At 38.0% G+C, this 16436-nt stretch overlaps 1 protein-coding gene across 1 annotated transcript in view; it reads left to right on the plus strand.

Annotated features, from left to right (window-relative positions):
- SLC44A5 (solute carrier family 44 member 5) overlaps window positions 1–16436 on the plus strand; it is a 189106-nt gene that overhangs the window by 97698 nt on the left and 74972 nt on the right. The window contains exons 5-7 of the mRNA XM_045292176.1: window positions 11185–11313; window positions 12072–12132; window positions 15162–15285. Of these exons, the coding sequence (XP_045148111.1) occupies window positions 11185–11313; window positions 12072–12132; window positions 15162–15285 (314 nt within the window). The remainder of the gene's footprint in view (window positions 1–11184; window positions 11314–12071; window positions 12133–15161; window positions 15286–16436) is intronic.

A 16436-nucleotide genomic window follows, 5' to 3' on the forward strand; every position in this document is an offset into this window, starting at 1 on the left:
GTTCCTATCTGTACCAGTGTACATCCTCTGGTCTAGTCTAATTTGTAAGGTAGAATTGGGATCGTGATAGTGGGGGGTGGGGTGGGGGAGGAAGCATTAAAGAACTAGAGGAAAGTTGTATGTTTCATCTTTGCTATGCTGCACCAACTACTTGCTCGTCTCCTCCCCGTGACCCTTCTGTAAGGGGATGTCCAGTTGCCCACAGATGGGCTTTGGGTCCCCAATCTCCACTCCCCCTCATTCACAATGATATGATTTTTTTTTACTTGATGCCTGATACCTGATCCCTTTGACACCTCATGATCCTACAGGTTTGGTGTGTTTCTTCAATGTGGGCTTTGTTGCTTCTCTGTTAGAAGGCTGCTTGTTTACCTTCGACCCTTTAAGAAGCCAGACACTATATATTTTGATAGCTGGGCATCATCAGCTTTCTCTATCACATTTGCTTATTCGCCCATTAGTCTTCAGTGATCATATGGGGAAGGTGAGCACACAATGATATGATTTTTTCTTCTCTGATGCCTGAAACCTAATCCCTTTGGCCCCTCGTGATCACACAGGCTGGTGTGCTTCTTCCATGTGGGCTTGGTTGCTTCTGAGCTAGATGGCCACTTTTTTACCTTCAAGCCTTTAGGACCCCAGATGCTATTGCCTCAGAGATTATTTTAAGATTCCAATAATTGTTCAGGCCAGCTTATAATTTCTTTGGCAATACATGTATCTCAAAAACTTAGTTGACTTCTGTCCTATTTGATTTTTGTTGGTTCCATTGTGCCAATAACCATATCCAGGACCTGGTTCATAAATTTGCTTTATTGCTTTGTTTTTTCATCTCTCTCAAGGCTTTTGAAATTTTATTTCCTGATACGGAAAAAGCCCATGTAGAATCCTAGCATCTTAGTTTTGTGACAACTTCTTTCACAAGATCGTGTTCTCTATCTCTGCTACCCATTCACAAGGTCAAGTCCTTGACCTTGTCAGTATCAATAATTACTAATGTTTTGTCAATTTAATTTCTAGCTTGCAGCCTCTCTCACTCTAACATTCCTCTCTCACCTGTAATAATCCAACTCCAGTGACTCCTCCCCAGTACCCACAAGCTACTGGTCTGACTCAACACTTTGAAAGATTCCTCTGTGCCCTCATGTTTCATCTCCCTCCTTACCTGACTTAGATTCCAGGGTCATTGTTTGAAGTCCCTTTTTTAAACTGTTTTTATTGTGTATTGTTAAATTGACTCTGACTTATAGCCACCATGCTGAACAAAGAATTGCCCCATAGAGCTTCCTAGGCTGCAATCTCCCATGAGCATACCACAAGGTATTTTCTTCTGTGGAGCCATTGATGAGTATGAAATGTGAACTTTTGGTTGAAAGTGTACTTAATCATTGTACCACCAACTCTCCTTGACAAGGCCTTGTTCCTGACTAAATGCAACACTTTCCCTCCTCCCTACAGTGAAATGTTCCTGGAAAGGAATCCTCAATAATCCCTAATGGTGATATTTTACATTCAGGTGACCCTAATCGCGAGTAGGCTTTTGATGCCTTCCAATTCTATAACCCTCTCATTCATTCACCAGCATATTCTTCTAGACAGTAATTTCACACCATTTTTCTGGCCTCAGAGTTTTAACCCTTGTTGCTTTCCTGTCTACATTCCTCCAGGTGTCTAGATGGTGTGATCACTTGTTGTTGTTAGGTCCTGTCAAGTCAGTTTGAGATATGCACATACGACCTTATGCACAACACAACCAAACACTACCCAGTCCTGAACCACCCTCACAATTGTTTCTGTGCCTGAGCCCTTTGTTGTAGCCACTGTGTCCATCCATTTGCTTGAAGGCCGTCCTCTCCTTTGCTGCCCCTTCACCGAACATGATGTTCTTCTCCGGAGATCTGAATTTCCTGACAGCATGCCTTTATTAGACCAGGACGACAAGAGAAAAAAAATCCAGAGACACTCATATATGTTTAAGAAAGAGCTTTATATCAAAGAGTAATTGTATATTACGAAAACATCCCAGGGAGATGTCAGACGGTGTAAGATATGACAAAATAATAATTTATAAATTATCAAGGGTTCATGAGGGATGGGGGAACATGTATGGAGGGGGTAAAATGAGGAGTTTATATCAAAGGCTAAAGTAGAAAGAAAATGTTTTGAGAATGATGATGGCAACAAATGTACAAATGTGCTTGACATGATGGATGTATGGGTTGTGATAAGAATTGTACGAGCCCCCAATAAAATAATTTAAAAAAAATACCAGTCTAGCCAAGTCCATAATCCAATATTAACCCATAATTCTGAAACTAGTCCATAAATCCTTCTTCAGACTCACGCAGCATATGCAATGATGCAAAACACAGAAAGATCACAGGCCAGTGGGTGCAAAGTCTTGTGGATCCAGTGGTGGTGGAAGCATCTCCAGGGCTCTCGCAGGTCTCAGTGTGGCTCCACGTGTCTTGTCAACAGGAAGGTGAAAACAGAGAGAGTGAGGTGGCCTGTCTCTGGGAAGAGAGATGGAGGCCAGCCTAGGAATTCCATTTGTCTCCCTCAAGCTGTGACCTGATTGACACCCTAAACTCCACCCACATGTTCCTATGGGAGCCATGTTGGCACAGAAAACCTATCTGTCACAAGGCCAAAGTATCTAAGATGAAATCTCACCATCCTTGCCTATAAGGAACACTCTGGCCCTACTTCTTCCAAGACAGATCGGTTTGTCATTTCAGCAAATCATGGTACTTTCAATACTCTTCTCCAGCACCACATTCAAATGCATCAATTCTCGTTAGTCTTCTGAACTTCAGTCTTCAAACTTCTACATGCATACGAGGCAATGGAATATATCATGGTTTGGGTCAGGCGCACCTTAGTCTTCAAAGTAACATCTTTGCTTTTTAATATCCTAAAGAGGTCTCATGCAGCAGATTTCCTAATGCAACTTGTCTTTTGATCTCTTGACTGCTGCTTCCATGAGCAGTGACTGTGGATCCAAATGAGACTAAATCCTTGTCAACTTCAAACTTTTCTCCATTTACCATGATGTTACCTATTGGTGCCAGGGTAAGGAGTTTGATCTCTCTACATTAAATTGAAATCCATACTGAAGGCTACAATCTTTCAGCTTCATCGGCAAGTACTTCAAGTCCCCCTCACTTTCAGTAAGCAAGATTGTGTCATCTGCATATCAAAGGTGTTAATAAAATTTTGTCCAATCCTGATGTCTGATTCTCATTTAAGCTAGATTCTCTGATGATTTTTTTCAGCATACAGATTAAACAAGTATAGTGAGAAGATACAACACTCTTATACACCTGTCCTAATATTAAACCAGGCAGTGTTCCCTTGTTCTGTTCGCATATCTGCCTCTTGATCCATGTACAACTTCCTCATGAGTGTAATGAGTATTCTGGAATTCCCATTCTTCTCAAGGTTGTCCATAGTTAATTATGATTCACAGAGTTGAAGGCCTTGGCACAGTCAATAAAGCAGAAGTAAGCGTCATTCTGGGATTCTCTGCTTTTAGCCAAGATCCATCTGACATCAGCAGTGATCCCTCTTGTTCCATATACTCTTCTGAACCTGTCCTGATCCTCTGGCAGCTCACTGTCAACGTACAGTTATAACCATTTTGGGATTATCTTAAGCAAAATTTTACTGGCTTGTGACATCAGTGATATTGTTCTATAATACATGCATTCTTTGGGATCCCCTTCCATATGATTGGGTACAAATATAAATCTCTTCCAGTGAGTTGGCCAAGTATCTGTCTTACAAGGTCCCTGAGCACAGATGAGAGTTTCTAGTTTTTCATTAGTTTGCTGAAACATTTCGATGGTTATTCCATCAGTTCCTGGAGCCTTTTTTTTGGCCAATGCCTTCACTGCAGCTTGAACTTCTTTCTTCATCACCATTGGTTCTTGCTCATATGCTGTCTTCTGAAAGGATGGAATTTAGATTAGTCCATTTTGGCAGAGTGACTCTCTGCACTCTTTCCTTATTCTCTTGATACTTCCTGCATCATTAGTTATTATGCCTTGAGAACCTTTCAAAATTGCAACTCGAGGCTTGAATTTGTTGAGGATTTTTTCAATTTAAGATATGCTGCATGTGGTCTTCCCTTTTGGTTTTCTATTTCTAGGTCTTTGCATATTTCATTATAGTATTTGGTTTGTCTTTTGAGTTGCCCTTGGAAATTTTCTTTTCAGCTCTTTGACTTCATTATTTATTCCATTTGCTTTAGGTACTCTATGCAAATTTCAGAGTACCTTCTGACATCCACTTTGATCTTCTCTTTCGTGTCTTTTTAATGGCCTTTTGCTTCCCCCGAGTGATGGTCTGAATGTCTTGCCATGAATCATCAGGTCTTCTTTCATTATTGGTCAATGAAGCAAATCTGTTCTTTTATGTTCTTGAAATTCAGGCGGGATAGACTCAAGGTGATAAGTTAGCTCTCTTGGACTTATTTACATTTTCTTCAGCTTTATCCTAAACTTATGTATGATCAATTGATGGTCTGTTCCACAGTCAGACCCTGGCCTGGTTTTAGCTGCTGATAATGAACTTCTCCAGTGTCTCTTTCCACAGATGTAGTCATTTTTATTTCTGTGAATTCCATCTGGGGAAGTTCAACTATATAGTCGCCCTTTGTGTTGGTGAATAGGGTATTTGTGATGAAGAAGTCATTGGTCTTGCAAAATTCTATAATGGGATCTCCAGCTTCATTTCTATCACCAAGTCCATATATTCAAACTACTATTCCTTCCTCTCTGTTTCCAACTTTTGCATTCCACTTGCCAATAATGTTCAATGCATCTTGATTTCATGTTTGCTCAATTTCCAACTGTAGTTGGTAGAATTCCTCAATTTCTTCATAACTAGCTTTTATGGTTGGTGCATAAATTTTAATAATAGTTGTATTGATTAGATATCTTTGCAAGAAGATAGATATAATCCAATGACAGACAGCATTGTACTTCATGATTGATTTTGCAATGTCCTTTTTGACAGTGAATGCCATACTATTCCTCTTGATTGTGTTATTTCCTGCATAGTAAATCATGATTTTTTTATTTAAAATGGTAAATACCAGTCCATTTCAGCTCATTAATGCCAAGGATATCAATTTTTAAGCATTCCATTTCTATTTTGAGGGCTGCCAATTTTCCTAGATTCATACTTTGCACATTCCTAGTTCCAATCCTATGCAGATTTTTGTAGCTGTTTTCCTTGCCTTTGATCATTCGCCATCAGCAAATGAAGATCCCAAAGTCTCCACTCCCACCAACTTTACTCGGCTTACGTTACCACGGTCAATTCCAGTCTGAGAAATTAGCTCATCCCCAGTCACATTCGAGTGCCCTCCAACCCAAAGGACCATTCTCCAGCATGATTACTGACAACGTTCTGTTTCCATTCATTAGTTCTTCAGTATTTGATAGTGTTTTGAAGCTACACTAAGGTTTTCAGCAGCTATTTCCTCTGAAGCAGGGAGCCAGGTCCTTCTTAGTTGTCTGTTCTTAGTCTAGAAGTTCTGCTGAAACCTATTCACTTGGGGTGACCCTGCCAGAACTTGAAATACCGGTGACATAGCTTCCAGCATCACAGTAACACAGAGACCCCCACAGTATGGCAGCCTTTAGCAGACAAGTGGTGGCTGTGAACACTAGGCTTCTTCAAAGATCACCTTCTTAATGAGGTCATTGATGATTACCTATGTAAAACTGAAAGCCCACTGAGCCACTCCTTCCCTTTAGGCCTCCTTTTCATCTTAGTTTGTACTACAGCACTTATTACTGGCCTTAGTTATCTAGCGCTGTCTAAAAGAGATGCTAAAAGTGACTGGCTTTAGCAAATAGAAAGCTGTTTTCCTCCAATGTAGGAGGTTAGAAATTCTAAGTCAAGGTGACAGCAGTAGGGGAAGGTTTCCTTTCTCTGTTGGCTCTTGGGGAAGGGCCTTGTCTCTTTCCAACCTCTGTGGGCCCAGTGCCTTTGGAGATCTCCGTGTGTCTTGTCTTCAATCTTCTGGGTCTAGAAAGTTCTAAACACAGAGATCCCTGGACCAGAGGAGGGGCTCAGCTCACAGATCTTTCTTGGTGGTAGGTCCTTACTGCACTTGTTGCTTCTCTATCTTTTCCTCTCTTGCAAGGTAAAAGGTGATAACAGGTCACACCCAGGGAAATTCCCCTTATATCAGATCAGTGCTATAACCTGAGTAAGGATCCCACCCTAGTCCCATTACAGCTGGTTAACTAAGCATACTATAAAAGATGAGTACCTCATTATATAATTATCAAACCACTGAAAAGCATGGCCCAGCCAAAATGATACATTTTATCAAATAAAACCCCTCCCAACTCACTGTCATCAAGTCAATTCCAACTCATAGCTGCCTGATAAGACCGGGTGGAACTGCCCCCATGGGTTTCTGAAAGCACAGCTCTGTATAGTGCCCCTCCCTGCCCCTCCAGGATTCTGTGAGGGGCAAAGTTCCATCCCTGATGTTTTACCTCTTTGTTGTTATCCATTTCCCCCTATTCAAAGACAAAGTTCTAGAATTTGTGGTTTTAATCTGTTTTATTCACTTTTGTGGACAGACATAGTCTCTGGACCAATTCAGAGTTGGTGATCATAAATATTTGTTAAATAAATGGTGAACAAATACCTTCTTACTCCAAGTCCAGAAATTTCCCCACTATTCTAAACTAATCTATCATTCTCATGGTGAAACAAAAGAAAAAAGTTCATGTGCATTATAATGTTTGGGTGTTCTAAGCTTCCAAAATGATGTACTGTATCATTCTTTATTCATAGCAAATATAGTGTTTTAACCTCTGGTGTAAATCTTTTGTCCACTAACCAAATCCTAATTTATAAGGGAGTTTTAAAACTTTATGCATTAAAGATGTAAAAATGACAATAGCAAAATATATTATAAGTGCCCTTTGTGGTTCACAGAGAAATCAGAACTGAGTCAGAATATCTATTAACTGCTGATAATGCATATTTACTTTTTACTCTGTCAAACAATGGTTTATCTACTGAGGTAAGTCACATACTTATGCATTATGTTTTTATTAACCAGACCAGCATAGTCCAGACATGTTTAGCAAGCCTTTAAAGAACAGACTGTGATCACGTAAGATATCTAACTTCAATGTGACCTTCATTTTTGGCTAATTATATGTTGATTACCACTAATAAGTACCCTACTTAAAGTGAGCAGATTGGTTTGATGGACAGAGGGAATAAAGAGTAGTTGTTATATTGCTTTAGGTTTTTTTTCCACAACTCGCTTGTGTCTGGAATGAGATCTGATGTGATTCTCTTTAACATAACCCATTTTTGCCATTTTAATGGCTGTTTCTCACCACCTTTGAGTCCATTCTGACTCATAACAACCCTGTCGTCCAGGGCAGAACTACCCCTGTGAGTTTTCAAGACTGTAACTTTTGACCAGAATAGAAAGCCTCACCTTTAGCCCGAGGAGCAACTGGTGGTTTCGAATTGCTGACCTTCTGGTTAGTAGCGCAATGTGTTTGGTGCAACTGAGCTATTCTGACTCATAGAGGCCCTATGTGACACAATGGAACTGCTTTATAGGGTTTTCTTGGCTACTAGGTAAGTGCAAATCACCAACCTTGCAGTTAATAGCTACGCACTTAATGAATCGCTGCATAGCCGGGCTTGTACGTCACATATAGAGCACTATCATGTGTATGTATGTAGTGGTTGTTGTTAGGTGCTGCCCAGTCCTGCACCATATTCACAAAGTTTGTTATGCTGAGCCTACTGTGAAAGTTGTGTTAGTCCATCTGTTCAGTGTTTTTCTCTATTTCATGGTTCCTCTACTCTACCAAGCATGCTGTGCTTTTTCAGGGACTGGACTCACCTTATAACATTTCCAAAGTAGACAAGATGAAGTCTAGCCCTTCTCACTTCTTCTTATTTAAGCATTTCACTGGGGGCTCTTACAGCTCTTATAATAGTCCATACATGCATTGTATCAAGCACATTTGTGCATATGTTGCCATCATCATTTTAAAAACATTTTCTTCCTATTTGAGCCCTTGGTATCAACTCATCTTTTCCCCTCCCTCCTCACACCCTTCCCTCCTCATAAACCCTTGATAAATTATAGACTATTATTATTTTCATATCTTACACTGTCCACTGTCTCCCATCACTCATGTTTCTGTTGTTTGTCCCCCTGGAGGGGGTTGTTATACATTGATCATTGCAATCAGTTTCACCTTTCTCCACCCCCTACCTTCCCCCACCTACCTGGGGAGGGGGGGTAATCTGTCCAGGCTTCTGTGCATCAAGAGCTCTTATCTGTACCAATGTACATGCTCTGGTCTAGCCAGATTTGTAATGTAAACACTGGTATCATGATAGTGTGGTGGGGGAGCATTAAAGAACTAGAGGAATGTTGTGTGTTTCATCAGTGCTATACTGGACGCTGGCTGGCTCATCCCTTCCTTGTCACCCTTCTGTGAGGGGATGTCCAATTGTTTACAGATGAACTTTGGGTGTCCTCTCTGATCCCCCTCATTCACAGCAATATGACTGTTTTGGATCTTCTGATGACTGATACCTGATCCCATTGACACCTTGTGATCACACAGGCTGGTGTGCTTCTTTCGTGTGGGCTTTGTTGCTTCCCTACTAGATGGCCACTTGTTTAACTTCAAGCCTTTAAGACCCCAGACACTATATCCTGTAATAGCCAGGCACCATTAGCTTTCTTCACCACATTTGCTTATGCACCCATTTCAGCTTCAATGATCATGTCAGAAAGGTGAGCTTCACAGGCCATTCTCACTTCTAAGGAGCATTCTGACTGTAATTCTTTTGAGATGGATTGTTCTTCTGGCAGTTCACGATATTTTCAATGTTATTTCTTTGCCAACACAATAATTCAAATGCATCAATTCTTTTGTGGTTTTCTTTACTCATTGTTCAAATTTCACAAGTATGACATGATTGAAAATATCATGGTTTGGGTCAATCACACTGAGTTCTCAAAGTGAAATCTTTGCTCTTCAGCATTTCAAAGAGGTCTTTTGTAGCATATTTGCCCTGCATAATACATGACTTGATTTCTTTACCACTACTTCTATTAGTATTAGTTATGGATCAAACAAAATGAAATCCTTGACATTTCTGTTGTCTATTGGTCCAGTTGTGATGATTCTTTTTTTATTTACAATGAGTTGCAATCCATATGTTTATATGTAAAGTATGTATTTACACAAAAGGGTTTCAAAAAGTTAATGGAAAAACTGAATTAAAAGATAATGGAATTTTTCTATGAATTTTGTGAAGCTCCTTTCATATTTATAAATACTTAAAATATCATGGTCCCTATTTTGTTTTCACTATAATTTAATCCCTTTGAAAATATTATTGTCTTCGGTAATCCTTTTAATAAATTATATATATATACAGTAAGAGAACTAGCTGAGGTGCTTCTGTAGTCATCTAATTAAATTGTCAAAATCTAATATCTATAAGGTATCTGTCAATCCATTACTTGCTTATTCAGTTTACCTCCAATTAAGGCGAACTTTTGTTTTTATTGATAATGACCTTACCCTTCTTCTAAACAGCGTAGGCATACTGGGCTCTGTGAATGGCTCCACCAGCTATTCAACCTTTGTGAAATGTACCTGTGAGAATTCTGACAGATTGCTTTTATGGGCATATGTGATTGAGTATTGTATATTAACAAGTACATGTGTCTATGAAAGGCTCTGGGGAAAAAATAGATACGTAGATATTAATGTGGTAATGGCCCTTTTTCTTGTCAAAGCTTCTAGAAGGAATTTGGACTGCTGCTACTGTTTCAACTGAAATGTGAGGCATCTGTCTGATCATCCCCCTGCTAACTTAGATGCAGAGTTGACACAGAATGTCCATGACCCCAAAATAGAAACAATAAGTCATTTCAGTAGCTGTGGTTTATCTAGTTGCACACAGAACTTCCAGATACACACCAGTGAGAATAATTACCAAAGGACTGCAGGGAGAAGGGAACCGGGATTGAGGAGGCTTTCACATAGAAGAACTCAAGGTTGAGGATAGGACACACAGCGATTGCCTGAACTCTACAACTTAATATGTGCTTTATTCGTTTTGTTTTTTTAATTGTATACAAAAGCAAACCTAATAGAGTCCTTCTTCTCTGATTCTGTTTCCTCTCCGTGGAGTTACTAATTAGATTCAGTCGCTCTGGGGTGACTCTGTAGACTAGCATAATGATCTGGTTTGGCACTGATAACTCCCTAAAGTTCATTAATGTAAAGTAATTGCATTGTTGACCTCTCTCTCCATACAGACTGGAGGTGAAAAAAGATTATAATTGATTGTGACAGAAAGTCCTACTTTTGTTAGTTTCTTTTGGCGATCTGACCCCAATTATGTTTTGTGAATTTTTGTTGAGAATTCACCAGCAGGGATAATTATTAATAACATAAAGAATCAATATTCAGAGCATATTCATATTTAATCAGTTTTATGTATACACGCAATGAAAAGCTAGAGTCTATGTCTGACTGTAAATAAAATATGCTGGCAAAATTAACCTTAAATTATACTCTTAAATTTTAAATCAGAAAGTTACAGGAAAAAATTATTATTAAAATTTATCTATATGGGTGATAAAAATTGCAAAGAACAAAATACACACACATACACAAATGAGTGCATAGAAAAGCTGATGAAATCTGAAAAAGTCCAGTAAATTGTATCAATGCCAATTTCTTGGTTTCGATACTGTACTATCGTTATACAAGTTTTTCCTATTGGGGAAAACTATGAAAGATATTTGAGATGCTGCTTTTATTTTGCACAGTTGTAGGTGATCTATGTTTACTTGGAAATTAAAATTTAAAACAATTCAGTTATTTTTATTTTATTTATTTTTAACAATTCAGTTATTGTAAAGCTTAAACACTACCTCAAAGTTCACAGGTGAGAGATCGGTTAACAGGTACAGGGAATTTCTTTTCATCTTTTATGATAAGATTAGAAAATAGGTTTAACATTCTTGGATGGTAAGTATTGTGTTGCTCCTAATTATGATGAATAATTTGAAAATATAGCAATATAAAGACTCTCCCATACTTTATTCAACTAATTCCGTTTCTATCACTGTGTTCCTTTCCTCGTCAGATCTGTGTCTCCCATTGCCCAGAAAGATTTGTAACCTATGTGGAAATGCAAATCAGAACCAAAAGCAACCAAACCCACTGGGCATACTACAAGCAGTTCTGCAAATCCAGTTTTGTTAAACCTAAGAAGGTTTGTGGGCTTAAATTTCAGCCGAGGGAGAATTTTGATGTGTGTTTCACTCTTCAGGATAATTTGTGGTTTAATTGGACTTGTTCCCATATCTTCTATGATTTACTAAAGGTCACACTCAGTTAAAACATACACACTCACAAATACGTATATGGCCTATTCTTTTGTAGAATTGGAGTATCTAGTAAACCCATTTTAATGATTCTCTTACATCCACAACTTGGATGGATGTTTTGCGTTCACCATTCACTGGTAATGAAGACCTGTGACTACTTAGTAACAAGTACAATCTTAGCCCCCAAACCACTTTGATAGCCACTCATTTAAGAAACCTCAAACGGTTTTGCAGGTCTGAGAGTTGAGCCAGCGGGGCGGGGAGCTGTGTAAAAAGTTCAATATGTGAAATACTAATGTCTTCAAAATGAGAGGTTGCTTTTCCAGTAAAACAGGGAGATGGCATGTATCAAATGGAAATGGCATGTAGCTAACACAAAGATAACACAATTTCAAGGGCATATTGGGTTTCAAGGGGTTTAGTTTTATTATTGCTAATTCCATTGGATGGGGGTTATGACATTTAAGGATATTTATTATATGTGTGTATGACATGTGTTTGTGATAACCTGACAGTATTACTAGAAAAAGTAATTTAGAGAACTAGGATCATTAAATTTTTTAAAGAACAGTCTTTTCATAATAAAAGTAAAAGTAGCCATTTCAGAGACAGAACTATTAACACACTTTTTCTTCCATTTTAGTCTCTCACAGATATTTTATTGGAAGAAGATTGTCCAACAGCAATTTTTCCAAGCAAACCTTGTAAGTAGCTGATAATTGACCTCAGAAACCCAGAACATATCATGAAATTATTTAATTCTGTCTCTTTGCTTCATGACTGAGGTGATTAAGGGCAAGGAAGTTTCTGTGGTTGGCCGAAAGTTCCAAATTTAAATAGAAGGCAAAATTATGTTCAAACCCATCCTCCTTACTCCAACCAGGGCTATTTCACTGGGGATCAGGATTTTAGGTTTGCATCGCATAAACAAAACATGACAAAAATAGATTTTTAAAATTCCAATCAGATTGATTTCCAGTCCAACTAAGGACACACATAAAGCATGGACATCTCTCTAAATTCAACCGTCAGGTTCTTCAGAAATTGTCTGAGGTGGGAGAGGAAAAGAGATACATTTGTCTTTATAAATTTGAAATTTAAGTTATTTATGTTTCCTAAATGAAGTATTATTTTATTTCTTTAAATAAAATCTAAAATCAGAGAAGGGCAATGTATTAGCGCATAAATAAGCACCCATTTACAGAAGGCTGTGGAAGACAGTGAAAGCCCCAAATCCACCAAGAATCAGCCTACATTGAATTCACTAGGACCATTGACCAGGGTGTAAAAAGCCTGCCCTCAGATACATTTAGGTTAGGACTTAACATCATTTGTTTTCCCTTTTAATCCATTCTTAATCTGCTTTATTTATTATTATTTTCTGTTTTCTTTTGATTGAGGCTTTTCTGTTTTTTATTTTGCTGGCGTTTATGCATGATTTTCTTTATATGAAGTCTAGGGTAGACAAATCTATAGGGATGTAACTAGATTAGTAGTTTCTTAGGGTATGGCCAAGGAGATTGAGGAGAAATGGGGAAGTAATAATAATGAGTACAAGAAAGAAGAAAATGTTCTAAAATTGATTGTGGTGAAAATTGCACAACTCTCTAATATAGTCAAAGATTGAATTATATGGTACATGAATTATATAACAATAAAACTGTTAAAAAGTAATGAAACATATTATCTTATCATCCAGTGAGGGAGAAATCAAGCTAAACATCACATTTAACTTGTATCCACAGAGTAGGGGATTGATGAAGAAAAGTGTAGTATTTTGGGAAAAAGTCAAAGAATATTTAAAATTAAAGGAATACTTTGCATGTAATGAATGAAATCCAGCCAATGAAAAAAATTTTATAAAAGGAAATACTTAAAAAAGGAATATTAAGAAAAAGAGGAATCATTTCATGTAATGTATAATATGAAAAAATGTTTTGAATGTCTTAAAGATGAAGGAAATTCATCAACATGTTTGTACAGTTGACTGTGCATGAAAGGACTGTGAATAATTTTGTATTTTTCTTCATAGTTCATTTTTGAAATATGCCATGAGTATATGTAATCATTGCAGCATACAGATTTGTTAAGTTTGCCCAGGAGTCCTATGTAGATCAAGGTCAGTGTGTACACAAAGGCAGGAGGGCAGGAGAGGATCTGGGCACATAGACCAACAGAGACATTGCCAATGGCAAGGGATGTCTACTATGTCAAAATAACTTAGGAAAGTTATTCCATTCAACAGCAAATATTCTGAGTTCTACTATGGTGTGAGCATTCTTATGAGTAATGGGTTCAAGCAAAAATGAAGAGAGAGAATTTGGAGGGTTTTGTAAGTAGGAGATGATTGGGATAGATTAGATGACAGTTCCACATGGCAGGGCGGAAGCAGAAACTGACTGGAATGAGAGATCAGAGAAGCAGCTCGTAGAAGCTACTGTGTCAAGAATTTGCCAGAAAAGTGAAAGATATAGAAAATGAAGAGACTAAAAGGACTAAAACATTTGTAAATGTAATAGTAGCTGAGGTGAACTGAACAAATCATTGAGTCTGTTTTATTTTAAAACCAAATAGGCAGGAAAAGCTTTATGAAGACCAATTTCTTTTATCAAAGATGTTAATACTTTTAGATTTAAACTACATATTAACCAAATCTGTGATGCTTCCTATAGGAAAAAATATGTGAAAATGATTTTTTAAATGATCTTCATTAGTTTGAAAATATTTTTAGTACTACAGTAAAGAAAAGATTATATCCAATTAAAACATGTATACAGAAGACTGAGCATGATTCATTCTCAGAAACGTTAGCCTATACCTTGGAAGGCTCTTCTGTTAACTCCAGAATTTCCATTTCCACTACTTTTAAAAATGTGTGAAAATGAAAAAGCCAAAGACTTTACAAACAACAATGCAATGGTGTCTAGCATATATTTTGAGCTGATTCATATTTCCCCAAAAATTATTTACTGAGAGCTCCAGTTTTCAAGGTTTTGCTCAAAGAGTCTCTAAATTGTTTTTTTAATATATATAACAAATTTTAATTCATCCAGGCATTCAATCAACTGGGTACCTTGTAAGAAGCATATAAGCTTACTTAAAGATCTGAAGATCAGATCAGATTTGATCAGAGCAGTAAGTAAAGTATATAAGCTATAGGGAGAGTTATATATTGTTATGGAAGGTACATGTTTCTGTAGATTGAAGAATGTAGTATATATGTATTAAAAAGAAAAGCATGGCAGTTAGGAGGAACCAAAGTGAGTTAGAAGTAATGTCTAACATCCCATTTGCCTTTTTTCCCTCTAAAATGGTTAGGTGTTTTTGTCATCAAAACATGCAGCATCAAGAAATGTATGGGATTATCTTTATATAATGTATTTTGTGAATGAACAGAATAAAGAGCCCATTGTTTTGTATGCCAGTTTGGTATGCACACCTCTGTTATGCATTTTATCTATGATTACTTGATGGAGCTATCATTGATAATAATATCAACAGGTTTAGAATGCGGCTTCAGACCATGATCATACTTCTTCTCTCTTTCAGTATTAGAGTTCTCAGAAAGTCTTCAGATCGTTAACTAATGGGCAATTAGCTATCTATACTGTACAGTTTACACACCGGGTAGCAAGAAGTTGATTATTAGTAACAGAGCCTAAGAATAGAAAAGACATCATGAAGGAAGAACTTTCTTAAAGATTGATGGCCATCATTTTAATTGTTTTTCTAGTTCTTCAGAGATGTTTCCCCGACTTCTCTACCAACAATGGCACTTTGACAGTAGGAAATAAGACAGCATTCGAGGATGGAAGTGGGAAGACAAGAAATGTTATGGAACTCAGGGCAGCTGCAAAGTACGTTTGTTTCCCTTCTCGGTTTTGATGCCACCCTTTATTGTACCCAAGACTACAGTGTCCATCCAGCAAGAGCTTTAGAAAGAAAGTCAGATATTATTATGAAAAATATATGAGGGGCACCCCAAAAAAATGGGATAAAAGCTCCGCTGGGGGAGCTTTCGTAGCACTCATTTCTCCCACTAGGCCAGCAGTGAGCAACTCCTCAAGTTAGTGCACCCAGTAGCGGGACCTGGGAAGGTTCTCTCCGGTCACAGTGAATTTTCAGATCATTAAATTATGGACAATTTTGTCCATTATTTGAGTGAATCTTGTCATGAAAGCAGTTTCACTTGTGGGTTGTTTGGTGTTTGTTTGTTTTTTTTTTTTGATGGCTGATTTAAGAGAACAGGGTGCTGATGTGAAATTTTGTTTCCTGCTTGGGAAAAATGCCACAGAAACTGTTGTGATGTTGAACACAGCTTACAAGGACAGCACTATGGGAAAAACTCAAGCATATCAGTGGTTTTCTCATTTCCATGAAGGTGAAATGTCGATCGATGACAAACCTCATTCTGGGTGTCTGTCAACTTCCCGAACAGACGAAAATGTCAACAAGGTGTCTGCGTTTGTGCTCAGAGACCTGTAGCAGACCCTTGATGAGATGGGAGGAGAAGCTGTCTGAAAGGTCTCAGAACTTGGCTCAGTGGATTTTAACAGAAGCTTGGAACATGACAAGGGTCTTTGTGAAATATGTCCCTCGGGTTCTGGCTGACCAAGAAAAAGAGCTTTGAGCAGAAATATGCCTTGCTTGGAAAAAACAGCTCTGAAGCAACCCAGACATTTTCCTAAGGCCACTACTAGTCATTACAAGGCCGTTCTGATATTCTTATGACCCCGAAAGCAAATATCAATCAAGCCAGTGCCAGGCACCATGGTCACCCTATCCATAAAAAGCTTGTCAAGTGAAATCAAAGATCAAGATGATGCTCATTTGTTTTTTTGATGAGAGGGAAATATTGAATTTGGAGTTTGTTCCACCAAGTCAGATTGTTAATCAAGCTTTCTATTTAGAGATTCTGAAAAGAGTAACAGTGTATGACAATAATGGCCTGATTTGTGGACAGATTTTACCACCATGATAATGCATCTGCTCACGCAGTGTGTTACTC

Source organism: Echinops telfairi, unplaced genomic scaffold, assembly GCF_000313985.2.
Source record: "Echinops telfairi isolate 266 unplaced genomic scaffold, ASM31398v2 ScPeMD7_443;HRSCAF=831, whole genome shotgun sequence".
In the NCBI taxonomy this organism is placed as follows: Eukaryota; Metazoa; Chordata; class Mammalia; order Afrosoricida; family Tenrecidae; genus Echinops; species Echinops telfairi.